The 20,853-nt window shown below is 37.3% G+C and overlaps 1 protein-coding gene across 1 annotated transcript in view; it reads left to right on the forward strand.

The window, feature by feature from the left end:
- LOC141445575 (uncharacterized) overlaps window positions 1-8,857 on the forward strand; it is a 74,884-nt gene extending 66,027 nt beyond the window's left edge. Inside the window, exons 4-7 of the mRNA XM_074111412.1 lie at window positions 55-172; window positions 7,013-7,179; window positions 7,585-7,644; window positions 8,466-8,857. Coding sequence (XP_073967513.1) covers window positions 55-172; window positions 7,013-7,179; window positions 7,585-7,644; window positions 8,466-8,542 — 422 coding nt within the window. The 3' untranslated portion in view covers window positions 8,543-8,857. The remainder of the gene's footprint in view (window positions 1-54; window positions 173-7,012; window positions 7,180-7,584; window positions 7,645-8,465) is intronic.
- Window positions 8,858-20,853: the final 11,996 nt, after the last annotated feature.

A 20,853-nucleotide genomic window follows, 5' to 3' on the forward strand; every position in this document is an offset into this window, starting at 1 on the left:
CTGTGGGCAAAGCTTGTTTGATTTTAAAAAATATTCTCTTATTGCTTGTTTCAGTACCGGAAACGCGGTTTGACATGATCCAGGACAGACTGGAAGACGGATATTTGAACATAATTTGTGCAGTGGAAGGCGTTTTTCCCAAACCTGAACTCATCATACTGGCTGGAAATAGGTAAGTCTTTAAAGTTAATCGCACTGAAAAAAAAGGTAAAGGAATACAGGCCCATACAACCTAATCCGTAAGGAAAGGCCAAAATCAAGTCAAATAGTATCCGATTAAATGATTACGTTAAAATACATAACTAACATGAAGTATATGGGACTAGAGCCTGAAGTTAACGTCAAATTATTATTATTTTAAACCCAATTCAAAGCTTTTGTCCACCTTGAGACATCGGTCAATCTTTATTGCGAAATTATATAAAATATTGAAACTAGCCCTATGAAATAGATAAATTTCGACGGAATAGAAAATGGAGCAAGAATTCAGTCCTCTAAAATATCCGATTCAACGGGATTACGTACCTATTTAAAACCACAAGATAATTTTCGACCAATCAAAATATGCATGCTAGTTCGTGAATGGATTTAATATAATATTCAAAATATGAATCGAAGACATGAATCATATAAGCTGAACCTGCAGTAGGTACACAGCGTAGATTTAGCAGCCAATTCCTTGAGAGATAAGGCTGCTGTCAACACTACACTGAACGATTTGAAAAACTCTAGGCAGTCAAAAAATTAAGTCGCATTAATAAATTTATTGAATAAGGCGTTACTTTGCGGAGGTCCATAGCAATGAACTATAAACAGTTGCCTTGCTCACCCGCAACCCTATATGATGTTGAGTTACTATGTAGTTATTTTAGTTCGCGTTAATTGTTAAAAACACAGCGTGTATTTTTGATACTACCTCAAACTGCAACCAGACGAAGATTTAAGTGCTGTGAACCAATATCAAAACAAATGGTTAATTTAAAATTAACTACCGGAGCGTAATTAATTTTTGAAATATTTTCCAGCAGAAATGTAATGCGTACCTACAATAATTTGATACGAGAGAAAAACGTTCGGTGACAGCTGTCATGTCAACAAGTGCGACGTTTTGAGTAAAAACAAAGCAGTGTCACGTTGTGATACATTGCGTGCTAATTAATTTTGTAAGGAAAATAATAAGTCTAAATTTTTTACTAAAACATTATAAAATGTGATTATTAGGGCCTTCACTACCCTTAAAGTTTGAGGTAGTATCAAAAATACACGCTGTATACGAAACAACTAGCTGTTTCCCGCGCTTTTGTCTGCGGGGAATTCATTAATTGTTATCCTAAAATCGTCGCCCTGGTTCTTAAGAACTATCGCTGAAATGTATATTTCAGAATCAAATTATTATTTTTATTTATGACGGTGGAAGCAGTAGAATAACACTTCCACTAAACGTAGATACAGTTAGTGTTTAGTAAATAAGGGACCCCATCATCATGTCCCCCAAGGCTCTCCACTCAGACCGGTCTTGTGCTTTTCGGATCCACCGCGATCCCGCGATCTTAACCAGGTCGTCGCTCCATCTTGTTGGAGGCCTACCGACAGCTCGTCTCCCGGTCCGCGGACGCCATTCGGGAACCTTTTGACCCCATCGGCCTCCAACAACCCTGATCGGACCCCATACATCCCTGTTATTTTATTATTCTTTTTTTTAGTAGTCAACTAGGAACCCTTATTTTCCTTAATTTTATACTGTAGTTTTTAAGCATTTTATTTGTAATTATTTTATTTAAAAAAAATGACTTTCTGCCAAGTTTCTTGCGGCGCATTCTTCTTGGCATTGATGGTCTTTCCGAAAGCGCTGGTATTTTAAAAAACGACGCTTGAAAGTGCCCATTGCGGCCTATTTACTGAATAAATGATTTGAATTTGAATTTAATTTATGACTTCATCCTACTGACCCATTTGGATTGATTACCCTGTGATATATTGCAACGCTTACATCATTCTAAATGCAGCCTTACCGAGTTCAACTTGCATCCCTGCATAGCGTACATCTGAACATCGGATGTCACACAAGATCTCAATTCCATTATGCGTCGAGAGTTCGTAGGAAGAGATTTCCGACTGAACTACATTAATTTTAATATAGCTTCCGAGACGTGAGATATTGCTTGCTTCAAACATCAAAAGGTTTTTCCTAGCGTGTATCGCTGAGAATTTCGTTACAACATTAAGTAAAAGCTTGTAAAATTAAATTAAATTTTGTTTGATGCGTTTCAATTACTTGTAATAATAACGTATTATTTTATTTTTTTTTTTATAGTTTGACGACCGGAAAGCCTTGAGTGATAAGTAAGCTTGATTATAATCCTACTTTTTACTAATATTTAAAATGCGAAAGTTTGTGAATATGTGTGTAAGTATGTGTGTTTGTTGCTATTGGTATGTACATACCTCCAGATCTCCAGAGATCTGGAATAACACACAGGCTGTTTGCAGGCTGTTGGATCGGGATAAAAGTTTGATATCACAACCGCTGGATGTAGAGTCATGAAAGGTTCAGCCATTTTTAGTGCATCATCAATAGACTACAGTATAAGTTTTGGGAATTCCCACAGAATTTTGTTGTTTGTGTCTCCTTCACACTAAATAAAAAAAAATATCAAAATATTATGGGACACTTGAAACCAATTGTCCTAGTAGCAAACTAAGCAAAGCTTGTACTATGGATACTAGGCAACGGATAAATATACTTATATAGATAAATACATACTTAAATACATATTAGACATCCAAATCCCGAGAGTAAATATATTCATAATATTCATACAAATGTCTGCTCCGGCCGGGAATCGAACCCGGAGCTATCAAGCTTCATAGTCAGGCTCTCTAACCACTTGACCATCCGGTCGTCTAAAACAGCTGAACAGATTCGGACATAATTTTGTATGTAGGTTGCTGGACGGCTGGAATAACACATACTTCATTTTTAACCAACTTGAAAAAGGAGGAAGTTCTCAATTCAGATTTTTTTTTAACAAGATTTTATTTAGTTTCACCTGTCTCGTTGTCTGTCTGTAATCAAATCTTGCAAGTTAAATTCGACCAACATCCAGTAGTTGGATTGACTTGAAATTTGGTATACTTATGTAGTTTGGGTGATGATACAAGTACAGCCAAAAAAAGTACTGTCAGCAAAAGGAAGCTTGTATTAAAAATGAAATGTATACCAAAAACTTATTTTATTTCGATATTCACACGGGATCGAAATAAAATCTCAAAACTTCAATAGCTGGGATTCGAGACTTAGGGGCTGTTTCACCACCCATTGATGAATGTTATGGTGAAACAGGGGGTTAATAATTCACGTGCGAAGTCCCAGGCAAAGGTCAGTCAATCCAACCGGAGAATTTCTTACACTATGTACTATCGAAGCAACTGAATCGTAACCGACTGTGGAACCATTTTCATAGAAAAAGTCATAGTGACATCGCATTGCTTGACAAGGCAACTCATTATGACGCTTACTGTGAGAACATTCTACGGTGGTTCAGGAATCAAATGGTTCGACTGAACCTCAAACTTACCTACATGTACCGAATCCAACAATTTCCAAACGGTCTAAGCTGAACGCAAATACCCTATGCCTTACAATAGAAATCCGATTCACATAATCGATTCCAAGTCCGCGGGGTAACAAACTTCCGAGGCACTCCAGCATTGAACACTCACTTGGACGTTCCATGGGCCGGAAACATACGGGACGAAGTTGCATGGACATTTTCTATTCAAAGTATACCGTTAACTGTTCTTAACCACCGACGCAAAAGGAGGGGTGTTATAAGTTTGCGCTAATGTCTGTCTCACTGTGGCAAGTGACGGGTAAACCAATTTTGAGTAGGTACATAATAATAAAACCATTTATGTCGGGCAACATGGTCCACACAAAAAATACCTATATAGACTATCATAGGTAGGTACTTATTATAATTAATAAAAACAAAACTAGGTGGCTGATAGATAGAAACTAGATCCCTGGAGTCGTATTTATCTGCGGCATGGTGCCCCAGAGCCGGAACATGTCTTTCGGCCAGAAGGCAGCACTCGCGATGGTCCCCATCAGCAGCTGCGGCACGCGCACCACAAACGAGCTGAAGTGCACGTAGTGGCGCAAACGCAACTGGCGGGCTACGACGAAATTCGATAATCGAAGTTCGTGTCTTACGGTAAGACTCTTACCATCTCTCTCACTCTCGTATTAAATAATATTAGCCTCAGCGAGACGGCAAGATACGAAGTTCGAATTTTGCACTATGAAGTATAGGGCCCCGAAAGCCTTCAGCGTGTATTCCCTCTTTCGGCGCACGTATTCCACCATAACTGCGACTGCGATTATGATGATGATGATACAAGCTTGTTTATAAACTTGAATCATTCTTAGAACCAGCGGCCACTGTCAACGGGACCTTCCCCTGAATCCCCCCAACAATTTAGACTAAATAATTCGGATTCCTAACGAAAGTTAGTCAAACCTGCGTACCACGGATGCCCGGCGCGCCAGATTTACATTGGTATTTTCCTGAACCCAACTATAGGGACCAAAAGGGATAAATTTAATATCTTGACCAATCATAATGTTACGATCCGGGGATTAAATTTTCTTGAGGCTCGCGGATCAAGTAATGTTTGAGGTTGGGATGTTATATAGGGACATCAAAGGCTGATCTTTATTTAAGTTTCTATTATGATTTACGTAGTGAGCTCGTTTTGAGATCAGGAAAGATATTCTTTTGACAATATTTTTATATAGTACGAGTATTACTTACCTACTTAGTATTTAAGCTCAAAGAATTGAAGTTTCTTATTAGTTTACTTATATTTAGATACTTTTCTGCGGAAAAAATGTCTGTTTTTTTTACCTTTGCATCATCCATAGCCATGGACTGGACTGGAGCCGCAGTACCTATTCTGAAAAAATCAGAAACTGAATCGACAAAAATATTCCATGTAACTGTCGAACTAACTCAAAAATATCACGAGAGTCGGTAAAACATTTTTACCCAACGGCAACGAAGACGCTTCGCTCGAACTGCGCACTGGCTCGGTCAAAAAGGGAAATCGCATGGGGCTTAACACTGCGAGACTGAGCTTTTGGGCTTAATCCTAAAAAGTTTAGTACTCGTAGGTTAGAATCATAAAAAGTATATAATTACTCTGTTAATTAGGTTATCAAAATATATGGAACATCACATACCGGCCAAGAGCGTGTCGCACACGCCCAGGATAGGGTTCCGTAGCCATTACGAAAAAATCAAATAATATTATGTACTGACGAATAATTATGTACGAAATATTGTGTACTGAAACTTCCAAGTTTAGGTATATTTTATACCTTAGGCTGCTATTTACTCTTAAACTATTAATAATTCTCAAGCAATCTTAGCCGCTATAATTTTCCACAGTTTAGATTTTAGGGGGGGGACGCTCAATTTCAATGAAAATTTGCACTTTAAAGTTAAATATTTCGCAAACTGATCACTGAATAGAAAATTTGTCTTAGCGACCCCCCAATTGTGTTAAAAGAACTATCCAACAATACCCCACAATATAGGGTTAGTCGAGAAAAAAAAACACCCCCACTTTACGTCTATGGGAGGTACCCTAAAAAAAATTTTTACTTTTTTTTATTGTTCCACTTTGTCGGCGTGACTGATATGTATATTCATGTCAAATTACAGCTTTTTAGTACTAACAGTCTCTAAACTTACCCGCGGACAGACAGACAGACAGACGGACAGACATGGCTAAACTATAAGGGTTAGTTGACTACGGAACCCTAAAAAAGTAGTATTATAATTAATCCTTCAGATATAATATATCATTGTTAAAAAATATTGGGCACTGGTCAATGATACAAGAAATTACAAGTATAAAGCGCGTTTGAATCCGAGTGTGGAGACCCATGATGTCACGTCTAAGACTAAGTAGCACCAAGTAATGCCAGGACGTAGCTCATACGAAAATAGCGGGCCATATTTTCATTATATCTTGTTTAATTGATAGTCTAACTAACCGACTTTATTATAAAATATAGGAATGTCACCTGGTTAAAGCTGCGGGTTCACGATGGATGCTGGGTGCTTCCACCCGAAGCAACTGGAGGTCGATGGGAGACGCCTATATCAAACAAGGAACCTTATACGGCTGATGTGATGATGATGATATAGGAATCTAATCTATTGTCACAATAGATACGGTCCGGTCGTACGTGCAGCTTGCAATGACGGCCTCACGGTCCCACCGGAAGACCAGCGCTAGCTCCTGAGCCGGCATTATGCTGAGGTGGGTCCGTTTCGTGAATAGTAACTGCTTTCCTTGTCTGTGTCATTTATATAATCGTTCAAGTTACTTTAAGTTACTTTTCCGAATAAATGTATTTTCATTCTTCTTTCTATTGTCCCTCCATCTCCTCGATCTCCCTTGTCGTCGCTGGTCACTCTTTTACTTTCCTCATCATCATCATTATCGGCAGCCAGAAGAGTCCACTGCTGTTGAACAAAGGCTTCCCGTTTAGAACGAATGACAACTCGCCACTTGCATCCACCGGTTGCCCGTCTCACGATGTCGTCAGTCCACCTGGTGGGAGGGCTGCCAACGCTTCGTTTTCCGGTCCGTGGTCGCTACTTGAAGACTTTCCTTACTACACTATTGTTATAACATTTTAACAGATCTCAGTAGAACCTAAGGTTACCGACTTAGCCCGAAGAATTGCTAAGCTGAAGTGGCAGTGATGGCCGATGGAGTCAGAATGTTCTCGAATAGCGTCCGCGGACCGGGAGACGAGCTGTCGGTAGGCCTCCAACAAGATGGAGCGATGGCCTAGTTAAGATCGCGGGATCGCGTTGGATGCGAAAAGCACAAGACCGGTCGAAGCGGAGAGCCTTGGGGGAGGCCTATGTCCAGCAGTGGACGTCTTTCGGCTGACATGATGATGATGAATATTGTTATTCTTCTGTTACAGGCCACTCAACGCTAAAACGTCCATTAAACTGCTAGAAGGCCGGTACACGGCCCTGACCAGCGCTCTAGTTAGGGTCGAAGCTTTGCCACCTACAGTGGAGATCCTTTGTGATATGCAAGTTCCTCTGGCTAACTACTTCAGCAGGAAAAGAGATATATTTTATAGAGGTAAGATTACACAAAATTTTAAAAATCAATGTGATAAAAGCCTTCCGAATTATGTCTTGTTCAGTTTGTGGAGTTACTTTGCGGAGGTTCATATCAATGAACTACACTACATTATTGATTGATTAACTTGCTTCTCCGTTACCAATGTACAGTCGAACCAACAAATTGATAATGTACCGGGGTGGAAACTTTTAAAAATCAATTTCGCTTTGCCCTATCCTTGGCAAAATATGGGATGTCTACATGACATTAGTAGCACAAAAGTTCCTTCCTGGTGCATAATTAAGTTTGTTAGACTATATATTATGTAGTGTACCAACGTGGATAAAAACTTGACATAAAAATATTATTATTAGTATTATTATTAGTAATGTTTTTACTATTATTACTACTATTTTTTGACAGATCCTCCAGTGACTTCCCCAGAGCCACCAAATTCAAGACAGTATGGAGTGCCAGATAGTGGTAAGAAAGAATACTGTACAGTCACCAGCATTAATATCTGCCACAGCGGAGCGTGCAAAAATATCTGACACGTCCTTCCGGCCCTAGAAATAGTTGCGTCGGATGTAAATGCACGCTTCTTGTGCCAGACATTAGTGCTGGTGACTGTACTTAATGTTTTATATTAATTTTATAATTTTATGATATCTATGGGCAAAGGTAATCACTTAGCAAGGTGAAACATCTGCTCATTTATCTGCTAATATGTAAAAAATTAACCGCAGCAATCAGAGCGCATTTTGTATACCTTCTCTTACCCCAAACAGGGGCAGAATAAGGCACATTTACCACTATTTATAAAAAGGGGTAAGGCTAGGAAGAAATAATGACTTTGGAAAAAAAAATGAAATCAAAATATTAAAACTAAAAACATAACAATACAAAAATGTAAATAATAATAAAACAAATGAAAATTATACTTATTGTGTCAAGTTTGAAAATTATTAGGTAATAGTAGGATTTGTGTGACATATGTTGATTTATGTTGAAGAATGATTATTGCATAATCTCATCGTATGTACCATCAGCCAAATGTGGTGGTCTACCACCCTAAAGTTGATATTCGTTTGCATGTCACAAAACAATAATGCCAATAGACCTGTCTGTCAACTTGAAAAAACTTTCACACTTTAGCGACATATTCATTTGATAGGAACTTTTTTCAAAATTGATAGACCACTTATTTGGCTGATGGTACATGTCTTGCATGTAAGATTAAGATCGCGGAGTAATGAAATTGCTGCATTCCATTAAAATAAAAATTAAATATTTTATTGTTTCAGGTACTACGAACATTCCTCACTGGATATTGATTATTTCTACGATAGCAATATATTTAATTGCAATACCAACCACATGATTTAATCTAAGATACTTAATATAAATAGTCAGAAGAATCGTAATATATTAGTTTATACTTAAAAAAATAAGATGTACCTAAGTTGAAAGTGAACAATGAAAATAATTGTTGTGAAGAATCTAAATATATTTTTATATCTAAAATAACAATCTCAAAATGATAATTACTTTTAGCCAAAGAAAAACCATTTTCAAAGATAACGAAAAGAAGAAAGAGTGGGTGTATTTTCCTAATGTAGATATTTTTTATTATTTTATCATCACAGATTTTCCAAAGAAAGACAATGAATTATATAATACTATAATAATAAACTCATTTTATATATCAGCCTTAGGTTTATATAATAATTTACCTTTAAATAATACCTTGTAGGTCTACCAATGAGAATGCTAATATTTCCATCCGTCTCTGATTATTTTTTACAGCGAACTATAAAGTCTCTAGAAGTTTTGAAATATATATGTCGGCGGCTGTTCATAAAATCTGCCAGATCACGAAATTCCTAGGCATAAGGACATCCGCCATATCGTTCAAAACTCACCACTTAACGATTTGCCTAGTGACGTTTGGGGTCAATCATGAAATTCCTAGGCATATCATGAAACGCCAACATTTCATGATTTGGCCAGTATAGGCAGATCATGAAATGCCGCCATATCGGTTCTGACACTTCATCGGCCACTGCCGCGGCACACTAGCTTCGCTCGCTCGGCTCGTGCGTTGTGGTCAAAATTCATACTAACCACTCCTCGCTTCGCTCATCGTACCTAATTTTTTCATCATTTCAACGTAATAATATCACGATGTGCCCGGTATAAAGCTCGGAATATTGGACGAATGCATTTGTCTAATCGATCTGCCGTATTGTTTCTCAGGCACATCGTGATATGCCTGGCCAACTTTTAGGCATATATTATAATAAAATGGTGACATAAATACAACTGTTATCCAAAAAAAATAACTGAAACTACTTTTGCTGTAATATTTGATTTAAGTTTGGGAAATTTAGTTTTAAGTTTGAATATTTTGTTACCTGAAGCCGTGGTGGCCTAGTGGTTTGACCTATCACCTCTCAAGCAGAGGGTCGTGGGTTCGAACCCCGGCTCGCACCTCTGAGTTTTTCGAAATTCATGTGCGGGAATTACATTTGAAACTTACACGAGCTTTGCGATGAAGGAAAACATCGTGAGGAAACCTGCACAAACCTGCGAAGCGATTCAATGGTGCGTGCGAAGTTCCCAATCCGCACTGGGCCCGCGTGGGAACTATGGCCCAAGCCCTCTTGTTCTGAGAGGAGGCCTGTGCCAGCAGTGGGACGTATATAGGCTGGGATGATAATTTTGTTACCTCAATTTTCAAGTATTTTGTGGCCCGTTGATCGGATGACATCTGGCAGTCGGTTGGTAAACTGTGGTTGAGACTAGCACGGGTCCGGGCCAAGTGGCGTGAAAATGATGAGCCTTGACCCAGCAGTGGGTGGATGTGGCTGATTTGATTGATTTTGTCAACAAACATATTTCAATTCAGTAAAAAGCGTTTATTTCCATCAAAATTCTCATACACTGTTACTTACATAACTATTGTTATGTTATGTAAAGAAAAGTTTTTAAAAAGAATAAGATTTATAATTAAACGTAGAACAGAAACTATTCCTGAACATTAAATGTACAATTTAATTACTTTCTTCTAGTCGGAATTGAAAATAAACTATTTCTTTAAGAATTTGTTTCATTCCGTATCGTTTTGCAGAGGCAGTAAATTTTGCCAGAGTTTCTAATAAAATTAACAATCCGCACTTCATCCAAGTATGCACTGGGCAGAATTCTCGTTTAATCGCTGAAAAGGTAAAGAATGGGTTTGAATAAAGTAAAATTCGGTCCAATACTTAAAGTCATCATGGATGTAACAATATCACAAGTATATAAATAAATAATATAAATATCACGGGACAATTCACACCAATTGACCCAGTCCCAAAGTAAGCTTAGCAAAGCTTGTGTTATGTGTACTAAGCAACGGATAAATATAATTATATAGATAGATACATACTTAAATACATATTAAACACCCAAGACCCGAGAACAAACATTCGTATTTTTCATACAAATATCTGCCCCGACACGGGAATCGAACCCGGACCTCAAGCTTTCGTAGTCAGGTTCTCTAACCACTAGGCCGTCTGGTCGTCTGGTGGTGGTGGTTGGTATGAGAGTGAAGATTAGTTTTCAAGCTAAAATCATGCGTTCGAAGAAAATTGTGATCGAGAGAATTGTTATACGAGAACTTTTTGCATGCATACTTCAATATAGACAGCGGATTTTATTAACTTTAAAAATTAATGGAATAAACTAAACAGGCGTTAAGTTTATTTTAATAATTATAATATAATAATTAATCAGCAAAATGATTGCACTAGCATTTTCATTGAAACTAGCAAAATTCAAATCAATCCGATCAGTAAATGTAAGTATTCTACATGCAACATTTGATTTTAACCAACAAACAAACGAACACAAATAAATATTGATGGTGACATAAAAGCTTGTAAAGAGATACTAAAGCAACCCGAAGAATGGTATGTATAAATGCGAGGAAATGCTACCATCGTCAAATTTTAGCGACTCTTTTACTGGATTTTAACCAATAACTTATGAAATGAAACAATTTCAATTTGCACCAGTTTCATTGCAAATATTCGATAAAAACAAAAATATTGCGCGTATGCAATAAAGGGTAAAACATATTTGTGTCATCGACAATTCCGCTACCAAATGAAAAAAGTTCGAATTGTCAAATCATACAGACAGCAGTTAAACTTATTTGAGCATACAGTAACGAAAAGGGATCATTTTTCTACTTTTAGGATTCCGTAGTCAAAATGGTAAGAACGGTGCCCTCTTCCTACATGGCGCACATAATTATAACAAATACCATACGAACTAATCATGAAGTGTCACCATCTTTGTCTATTTATTTGTTTGTCCACAACATAACTCAAAGATCGCAGTACTAGCAATCAATCAATCAATTTGGCATGGATGTACTTAATCAAGCCGACATAGTTTAGGTAGAAGAGATAGATAAGTAATTCTCACCTACCTGGTGTTTGATGGCAATGGATAAGTTTTCAATAACCTAATCAACAAAAAGTTGGCAAACGGATTTTGATGAAACATGTCTAAGAACGATCGCTAGAAAACCAGATTTCAAATAAAAAAACCGCATTCCAATCGGTCTCCCGTTTAAGAGCTACGGTGCCACAGACAGACATAGCGGTCAAACTTATATCACCCCTCTTTTTGCGTCGTGGGTTAAAAATATTGCAGGTAGGCGATAGCGAAATATTAACACAATTTTAAAGGTCAATTTTTTGACGATAATCATTTATTCCCCCTCCCGTTGCCCCTTCCAGCTAAATGGTTATTTTGGAAATCATACAAAAAAAAACATGGCAGCATTATTTGCACTAATGAATTTAAAAGGAAAGCTGTCACTTCCATATATGTATGTGGACTTTACTAATTAACTAAATAGAGGTACAATAAATACAATACAATACAATACAAAGACTCTTTATTGTACAGTCACCAGCATTAATCTCCATGTCAGCTACCAATGACAATGACCTGGGTCTTTATTATATTATTGTTTTATTATTGTTAGCCTATCTGTCCCACTGCTGACAAAGGCCTTCCCCCAATACTTCCACTGCTCTCTGTCCCCTGCATACAAGGCCAGTCGGTCTTTATAGTCGATCAAAATCAAATACTGAATATTCGCCACATATTTTACGGAACCCGTGAAGCAAGCGGCCAATTTTTACAAACTTTTATTTAACCTCACTTTGCTTCGTTTCAAATGTTACAAAATTATTATTGATCCTCTTCCAGTGTTGGATTGACTTAAAATTTGGTATCCATTATTATGTTTATATGGGTTGGATAACAACGCAAAAAACCTTGTTTGTATTAAAAATGTTAATATATTTTGAAAGAAAGAAAGAAAGAAAAGTAGCAGGTATATTTTGTATCAAATCATTAATAATGGCAAACGTTATTGAAATTTCACGAGTTTCTTTTTATCTGTGACATAGTTTAGGAAAATTACAAAGTGATTCATTTCTTGAAATGAAATTCCATCCTTAGACACTTTTTATTTCTTTTCCGTGTATTAAACACGTGGGAGACAGATTTAATTATCTTTTTAACCGTTTCCATTGAATTCGTAAATTCGGTATTTGACTATTTTTTATATGTATTATAAATTAAAACTTTACAATGCCTGTTATCGAATTGAGAAACAAATTTTAAGCTACCTTTACAAATAACAAAGTTATAAAGGTTTGAAATCCAAGATTAGACAGAGAAAGACATACTGGCATGTGACGTCACACGCTTGTAGCGCCATACTTGCTGCATAGAGAAAAGCGTTTGAGAAAGAGACAGGTATATAGATTTTACAAAAAATCACTATAAATCAAATTTTTAACTGATTTATGTTTTCTCTTCGCTAAACACTTTCTGTGTACCTATATTTTCATAATAATATATAAGACATGGCAAATTCAGGAGTAGTCAAATACCGTATTAGGTCTCTCAACAGCTCCCACCCTGGACGTCATTTGTTTAAGCATGCTAATAACAGACGACCCCCATTGCCCGCTAGTGTTGTGACTTGTGGTGTCACCATTACAGTCAATGCTGGGCGGCCTGTGGCAAACCGTTAGTGCGGTAGCGACGCCACGAAACTTGAGACCCCCGTGGGACACACCCACTCGGCTTCTAGTTTGTCTTAGTTGCCCACCTAAATGGAGCCTATACATCCGTCCATTCCAGCCTATATACGTCCCACTGCTGGGCACAGGCCTCCTCTTAGAACGAAAGGGCTTGGGTCGTAGTTAACTTCACACGCACCATTGAATTGCTTCTCAGGTTGTGCAGGTTTCCTCACGATGTTTTCCTTCACCTTAACGCTCGTGGTAAATTTTAAATGTAATTCCGCGCATGAATTTCAAAAACTCAGAGGTGCGAGCCGGGGTTTAAACCCATGACCCTTTGCTTGAGAGGCGATAGGTCAAACGACTCGGCCACCACGGCTTTTTAAAATGGAGTGCAAGAATTAAATGTTTGGAAGATGGATGTGTTTCCGTAAGTGGCGAGTTGGCACTTAGAAATTTAAAGTTCAAAGGCATGGTCAACAATTGTTGATATACCGCTACACATTGTTGACCATCAGTGGTGTAGCGGTTTATAGCACGCGGTACGGAATACCGAGGACCTGGGTTCGATTCCCAGTGATGGTCTTATTTTTCTGGTTTTTCTGTGCAACTATATTTCAGTTTGTATTTTCAATTTAGGTTTTACGGGATGACCGTAAAAGTAAAAATTTGGAATTGGAATAAAAAATACAAAAAGATTCCAAAAAGCCAATCTTAATTATTCCTGTACACCTGTGCTAACATAAAAAATCTAAATAATTATACTGAGCAGTAGTGATCAGATTTAACTGTTGTTTAGCTAGTACTGTGCCTTTCCTCCTCTTCTTCAAACACTTTGTATGTTAGCAGTATTCAGTACACACTGTGTGAATTACTGTTCATTGCTCCAAAATTGCAGGCACCCGCAACGCTCCAGCGAATTAAGTTTAATTGCTTATTAAATTAGTGCATTAACTAAGTGCAGTAGAATGGCGGAATAATTGCTCGTAAGTATGATGAATTTCGTGAGGAAACCTGCACAAACCTGCGAAGCGATTCAATGGTGCGTGCGAAGTTCCCAATCCGCACTGGGCCCGCGTGGGAACTATGGCCCAAGCCCTCTTGTTCTGAGAGGAGGCCTGTGCCCAGCAGTGGGACGTATATAGGCTGGAATGATGATGATGAATTTGTGTAGGTGACATAATCATCTTTTTTATAATAATAATTATGTATTTATGCTTCGCTGCTGGGTAGAGGGCTTAAATTCGCGTACCGTGAGTTCCGTACATCGCTGAATAACAGGAAAACATAACATACCTTATTTACAGCCGCTAACAGAAAAAAAATAGGGCTCTTCAAGGCTCTAGAGTTAATAGGCTGTAACTGAACCAGAGAGATACACCTTTGGCCTCATATGAACATCACTTGGGATAGGGTGCAATCACGGTCAGTGTCAAGTTAACAGAAGCATAACAGCGATAGTGAATTGTCGATGTGTTAAGAGTGGTAAGTTTTTCTATATGCATACCTATCGATTGAAGTAAGAAAGAAAGAAAGGAAAAGAGAGAAAGAGAGATAGTTAGATACGATAATATTTCAATTCATTTATTGTGCCAAATATTCCGTGATACCTATTATAAAAATAACATTCACAAAGCCAATTTAGTCTTAATTTTGAAAGATTTTGTATTTTCCTAGCAGGCACGAAATGTTGTTAGAGTTCGGCCAAATAAAAACATCCACAGTCTGTTATCGATAAGTACATACTTCAAAGACAAGACATACATACAACCAGACTTATATCGGCTACCTACACCTAGACGCCACGTGCCACCGATCTTGTACAAATTGAACGTAATCCGTACACTTTTAATCCTTTATTCATTTTTAACCGACTTCAAAAAAGGAAGAGGTTTTATGTTCCAATGTTTGTATTTTTTTATGTATGTTCACCGATTACTCAGTCAATTGTGGACCGATTTTCAAAATTATTTTTTTATATCGAAAGGGTATTCTTCTGAGGTAGTCCCATTGTCACCAAGTCAAGATCTGATGATAAGATCCAAGGGAAATCGAGGGCAAACCTCAAATTTTATAGGCACACCTATGGCGATTTTGGCATTTTAGCATTAAAATGAGCATTAACATTCAGAAATTATCATTTGGTAACCTGGACCTGATGAAGAAGACCGTGATGACCAATGGAACTCATCAAAGCTAAGTAATGCTCGCTCGTCTATAAACGATCATGATTAATATACCTAGATAAGCGACTACGAAGAAGCTTTAAGTTTATGATTCTTTCAAACTAATCTGATGCTGAAGCCAGAAGGTAGGCAACGGAACTCTGTTTTAAAACAAAGCAACTAAGTAATTATCTACTAACAAAGAGACACCTGAATCAATCAATCAGTTAATTACAGTTACTCGTAGGTATTAAAAAACCGTCATCGTTGTAAAAAGATTAAAATAAATAGCTAGTTTAAATATTTCTAACGAAAAATAAAGTATGACTTTAAACATTGACTCAAACTGCGTCATCTACTCCAATATATACCCACGAACATACTCGTTGCAGTTTGACATAGGTAAGAATAGAATACAAATTTAAATTGTAATTAGTTGCTGAAATATACCTAATTACTAAAAACTCAACGTTCGCGGTTTTTGCATCGGAGTGATCTCGACCCTGCTACAAAATGTATGAAGGCAAAAGGATGCCATGTTTGCCATTTCGGCAACATTAATAAAATCTGAACACACAAAATACATTAAAACTCTCGCTGTTATGGACCAATTATTACTCTATCAACAATTTGGCCGAACCATTAGTCGGCCTAGCCATAATTAATTTAAGTTCGCCAAAATATGTATTTACCGAAGTAACTAGTTTCAAACTGCTCCGTAACTATATTTGGAGAATTTCTAGATACCTATGAAGAGGGCCGGGATTAGAACGAAAAGTTTTTTACGTTTTAATAACAAAATTCCAAAAATGTTCCTTTGTTACCCGTTCCACGTTCGTTACCATCTTACACTATACTTCATTTTTTTTTAGCATTAGAAAAAGGGTAAAGAATCTTGACAAGTCTTTTTATAAAAAATCGTTAAAAAAAAAACTGTAACTACATAATACTTATGAATGATATCAAAAGAATGTAATTGCTAATTGTTACAATATTTGCTGTGACATATTTTTCAGAAGTGTTTTTCTATAAAGAATACGAAAAAATTGCTTACCTTCTTTCTATAATGCAAAAGAAACGAAGTCTAGTTGGGGCCAAATTTTTTTTCTTGATGAATAAAATTAGACCGTGATGCTTTCGCCTTTCGAAAATACAAACTGAGACATAGATACACAGAAAAACCAGAAAAAGAGACCAGCGCTGGGAATCGAACCCAGGTCCTCAGCAATCCGTGCTGCGTGCTATAACTCCTACACCACCGCTGGAAAGGAGTCTAGACACGAATTTCTCCTATGCACACATATCTCAGGTTGCTTTTTTCCACTACGCTACTTAAGCAGCAGCACTAGCGACATCTTTGTTTCGCTCTCATCGCGAGACGTCACATTCTTTTGGGACTAATCGCTCACCCAGACAAGAGATGTCGCTACTAAGCTATCAAATTATGATTGGTTTTTTGGAGTATTTTTGTTTTCATTCACCTTTCTCAGATCTCAGATCCGTATGTCATCACTGGCAACACACACTGGTCAAAGACTTTTGACTTCAAACACTGCGGTAATTTGGATGAAAAGACACTGCGAAGCTTCCCGAACGCTGCCCAGCCGAAATATGATGTGCGATGTTGGAAAGTTTACAGTTCATTTTTATTTTCTCCCATATATTAAAAAAGAAACTATTTGATACTGTACTATCGATCGGGCCTACGCGTCTGTTTCAGACGAATTTTGGCGTATTTCCTGTGCACAACATCTTTGATGGCTGACTAGACCGATGCGAGAGCGACATGTTCGTCCACAGGCCTGAACAAAAGAAGTCAGCGGATGTTGTTGCAGAACCGCCTTAGTGTCGTTTCTGTCTCTTGTCAGCAATGCTAAAAAATAGTACCGTATGGTCGCGGAATAAAAAGGTTGATCACCTTAAGGTCTGTTTTTTTTTTTGTTAAAAGTTGTCAATATGCTTTGTCGACCGAGTATGACATATTCCGTCATAATGTATCTGTTACATAGTTCAAAAGCTAACATGTGCTTGCAACCTGTCATCATCCCAGCCTATATACGTCCCACTGCTGGGCACAGGCCTCCTCTCTGAATGAGAGGGCTTGGGCCGTAAGTTCCCACGCGGGTCCAATGCGGATTGGGAACTTCACACACACACACCATTGAATTGCTTCGCAGGTTCGTGCAGGTTTCCTCACGATATTTTCCTCACCGTAAAGCTCGTGGTAAATTTCAAATGTAATTGCGAGCCGGGGTTTGAACCCACGATCCTCTGCTTGAGAGGCCATTAGGTCAAACCACTCGGCCACCACGGCTTCCTGTACATGCAACGTGTAAATGAATATATTTGAAAACTGGTCAACCTTTTCATTCCGCCACTGTACTATGATAATATCGTTTATATCTCGGTATTCATAATAAATGTGTGACTAGAACCTTGCGTAAATTTCGTCCTCAGACGCAAGTCTTGATAGCCCATGCATTACATTATCTAGTTAAAAGTTTTCAACAATGTCATGGGTTGTACTTAGCTCTACAACGTTTTTGTTAACTTTTACTTTACCATGTTTTATAATAAGATTTGACGAAGCTGTTGCGGATGTATCAATGTGTTATTTTAATGTTTTTTTGACAAAGCATATGGCTGTGTACTTTTGTTTTTAGCTATTCTTCGTCTTTTAAAATAAATGTAAAGAAACAAATATACAATCCAACAAAGCTTTTATTATTAATTTACTCGTATTTTTTACTATAGAGTACTGGACTTTTATTTTAAGTTGCACCATGTCAGTGCTCGTACCATGGAATGTCAAGTCAAGCCGTCAAATTTCCGGTTAAGCATGCCTCAATTTATTTAGACGGAGATTTGACGGTTGATTTGAAATTGGTTATCATTAGGTCACAGATGTTACTGTTATTTTATCTTTAATACTAACTTTCCGCCAGCAATTAAACCAGCTTTAAATTATTTTTTCGCGTGAAACACGATAGTCTCTAGCACAACAGTAGCGTTCAATTCTGACGTTATTTTTGACGCGATTTGTACGCCTATGCAAGGGATTGGCCTGACAGTGTGGCAGACCGTCAGTTGTGGAGGTTAAGAAGAGACGCCTTTGCCCAGCAGTGGGATACAAAAGTAGCGTGGAATAGCCGCGAAAACAAACGAACGAATTGACTGAGACACTGTATTCATTGTTTCGCGAGGCTGTGCTTGCTATGCGCTTATGTAGGAAAATATGAGTATATGTGCCAAATACCTACCAAGTCTTTATAAAATTTAGACTGCAATATCTTCAACTAAATTGATTCATTAGAGACATGGGATTCTTTGTAACAGTGCTACGTTTTACTTTTCCATTAAATTATATATAGTTTACCAATCTTCTTCAAGTTAAACAACCACGTCTATTTTCAATTCTATGTCTATTAACTTTAAATTCCTCCGAGCATTGGTTAGAGTAAACATATAAATATTCAATGATCCCGTATCAGTCCCAAGTCGTGTGTTTGAGTAAGATAATTAGATCAACCGATGAATATATCATCGGGGGAATAATGTATGTATTGACGATGCTACTTGTATTATTATCTATTCTGTGACGACGTTCCATTACTCCATGTGTGGTTGTGTCGCTCGGAGTATTTATTGTTTATAGGGAAATGTTACGGGGTGTTACATTTGATTTAGAAACACATGGTAACATTATAGTAGATGATAATATGTCTATATAAACATTGTAACATTTTCTTGATTTATAGTTAATTAAATAAATAATATCATGGGACAATTGACATCAGTTGGTATACTCGTACCTAGTCCCAAATTAAGCAAAACTTGTACTATGGGTACCAGGCGACTTTAAGGTTTACTGTCAGTCCCAAACTACTGGGAGAACAAAGGATTTTTATAAGTGATGGGTTTTTTATAGGTGTATACATATTTCCAACTTTTTCACGGCCATTTTTAAGCACAAAAAACTCGCTCACTTCGTACCAAGTTGCACATTGGAAAGGCAATATATCACATTAAGAGATAACCCGCCGTAGCATACGTATGATCCACAGCGTGCATTTCAATGTACCAGTCCGTCCTCTAAATCAGAACAAATTGAGATATACGACTCGGTCGTCCGGAACTAACTGCCTAACTTAGGAGGACATGGATGATAGCTCTTGCTTGTAATAGAATTAAATTTTATGCGACAAAGTTGTGTTTGCGATTGGAAGGTTATTTTGGTTATTGGTTTATTAAAATGCAACGGCTGAGCTTAAACTGAGATAAAATATCTACTTTTAGAATGAGGAAAAGTTCCATTGTATTGTAATTTATTAAGTATCGGAGTAAAACATGTTATGTCAAATTAGACAACTTTGTCTAAAAGGAGCCATCATCTTATATGCACAAGATGTATTCAAATTAATCTACTTATTTAAAAATGATTTCATATTTCACTTGGTCAGGCCATAACTTAAGAACGACTTTACCGATTTCTTCTATCTTTTTTTTTTTCAAGTTTACTAATGTGTAAAGGCTGACCAGAAATATAATAACCTCCTCCTTTTTTGAAGATGGTTAAAAAACCTGACGCGAGGGCAGCACTTCTACGTTTTATATTGCAACATTATTAACACTTACTTACGATAACTACCAGTCATAATTGACAACGGTGTCGGTGGCTGTAATTTTTTTTTTATTGCATAATTCTTGCAAAAGAAAAACATTAGTGAAAAACGATAACAATGGTAGCAAGTTCATGAACGTACATTAACAGCTCTTCATACACAATACTTTTTCACTGGCTCCTACACTAGGCGAGGCCTGTCCCGTAGGTAGCCAATTCCAGCAAATTCAGTCTTAACTTTCCATTTACATAATAAAAAATAAGGATTACATATACAAAAAATACATTGAAAAACTTTTTAGTTGGTAGTTCCGGTTATTAGTCCCTAGCAATAAATTAAAACAAAAATAAAACAAACATAAACCTATGACTTTGAGTACGTGCATGCGTGCGTGTGTGTGTGTGTGTGTGTGTGTGTGTGTGTGTGTTTGTGCGAGTTTTTGTATGTGTGTTCCTCAATGTCCTCATAACAGAGAGATTTGAGCCATGTTTGCAATTTGAATTTAACTTCTCTTGTGGTGTAATCTTTCATAAGAACTCTGACACATACTTTATTGTAGATAAAGGGTTAGAGAAACGGACCGAAGCGCTTTGCAAAAGCTGAGCAGGTCGATGGCACAGGTATTCTAAAAGTACGTTTCGGCAGCAGAGAGTTGTAGATAGGAAGATCTTAAAATTTCCGCGTGCATCTTTGACACGGATTTAAAAGGAATATTTTCTAATCCCTTAGACTTTTTCTACGTACCTTTTATACGTTGTGAATTATTTTGCTTCCAAGGCTATGGATAATTTTCGGCATTTTAACTTA

Source organism: Choristoneura fumiferana, chromosome 2 (genome assembly GCF_025370935.1).
Source record: "Choristoneura fumiferana chromosome 2, NRCan_CFum_1, whole genome shotgun sequence".
Classification (NCBI taxonomy): Eukaryota; Metazoa; Arthropoda; class Insecta; order Lepidoptera; family Tortricidae; genus Choristoneura; species Choristoneura fumiferana.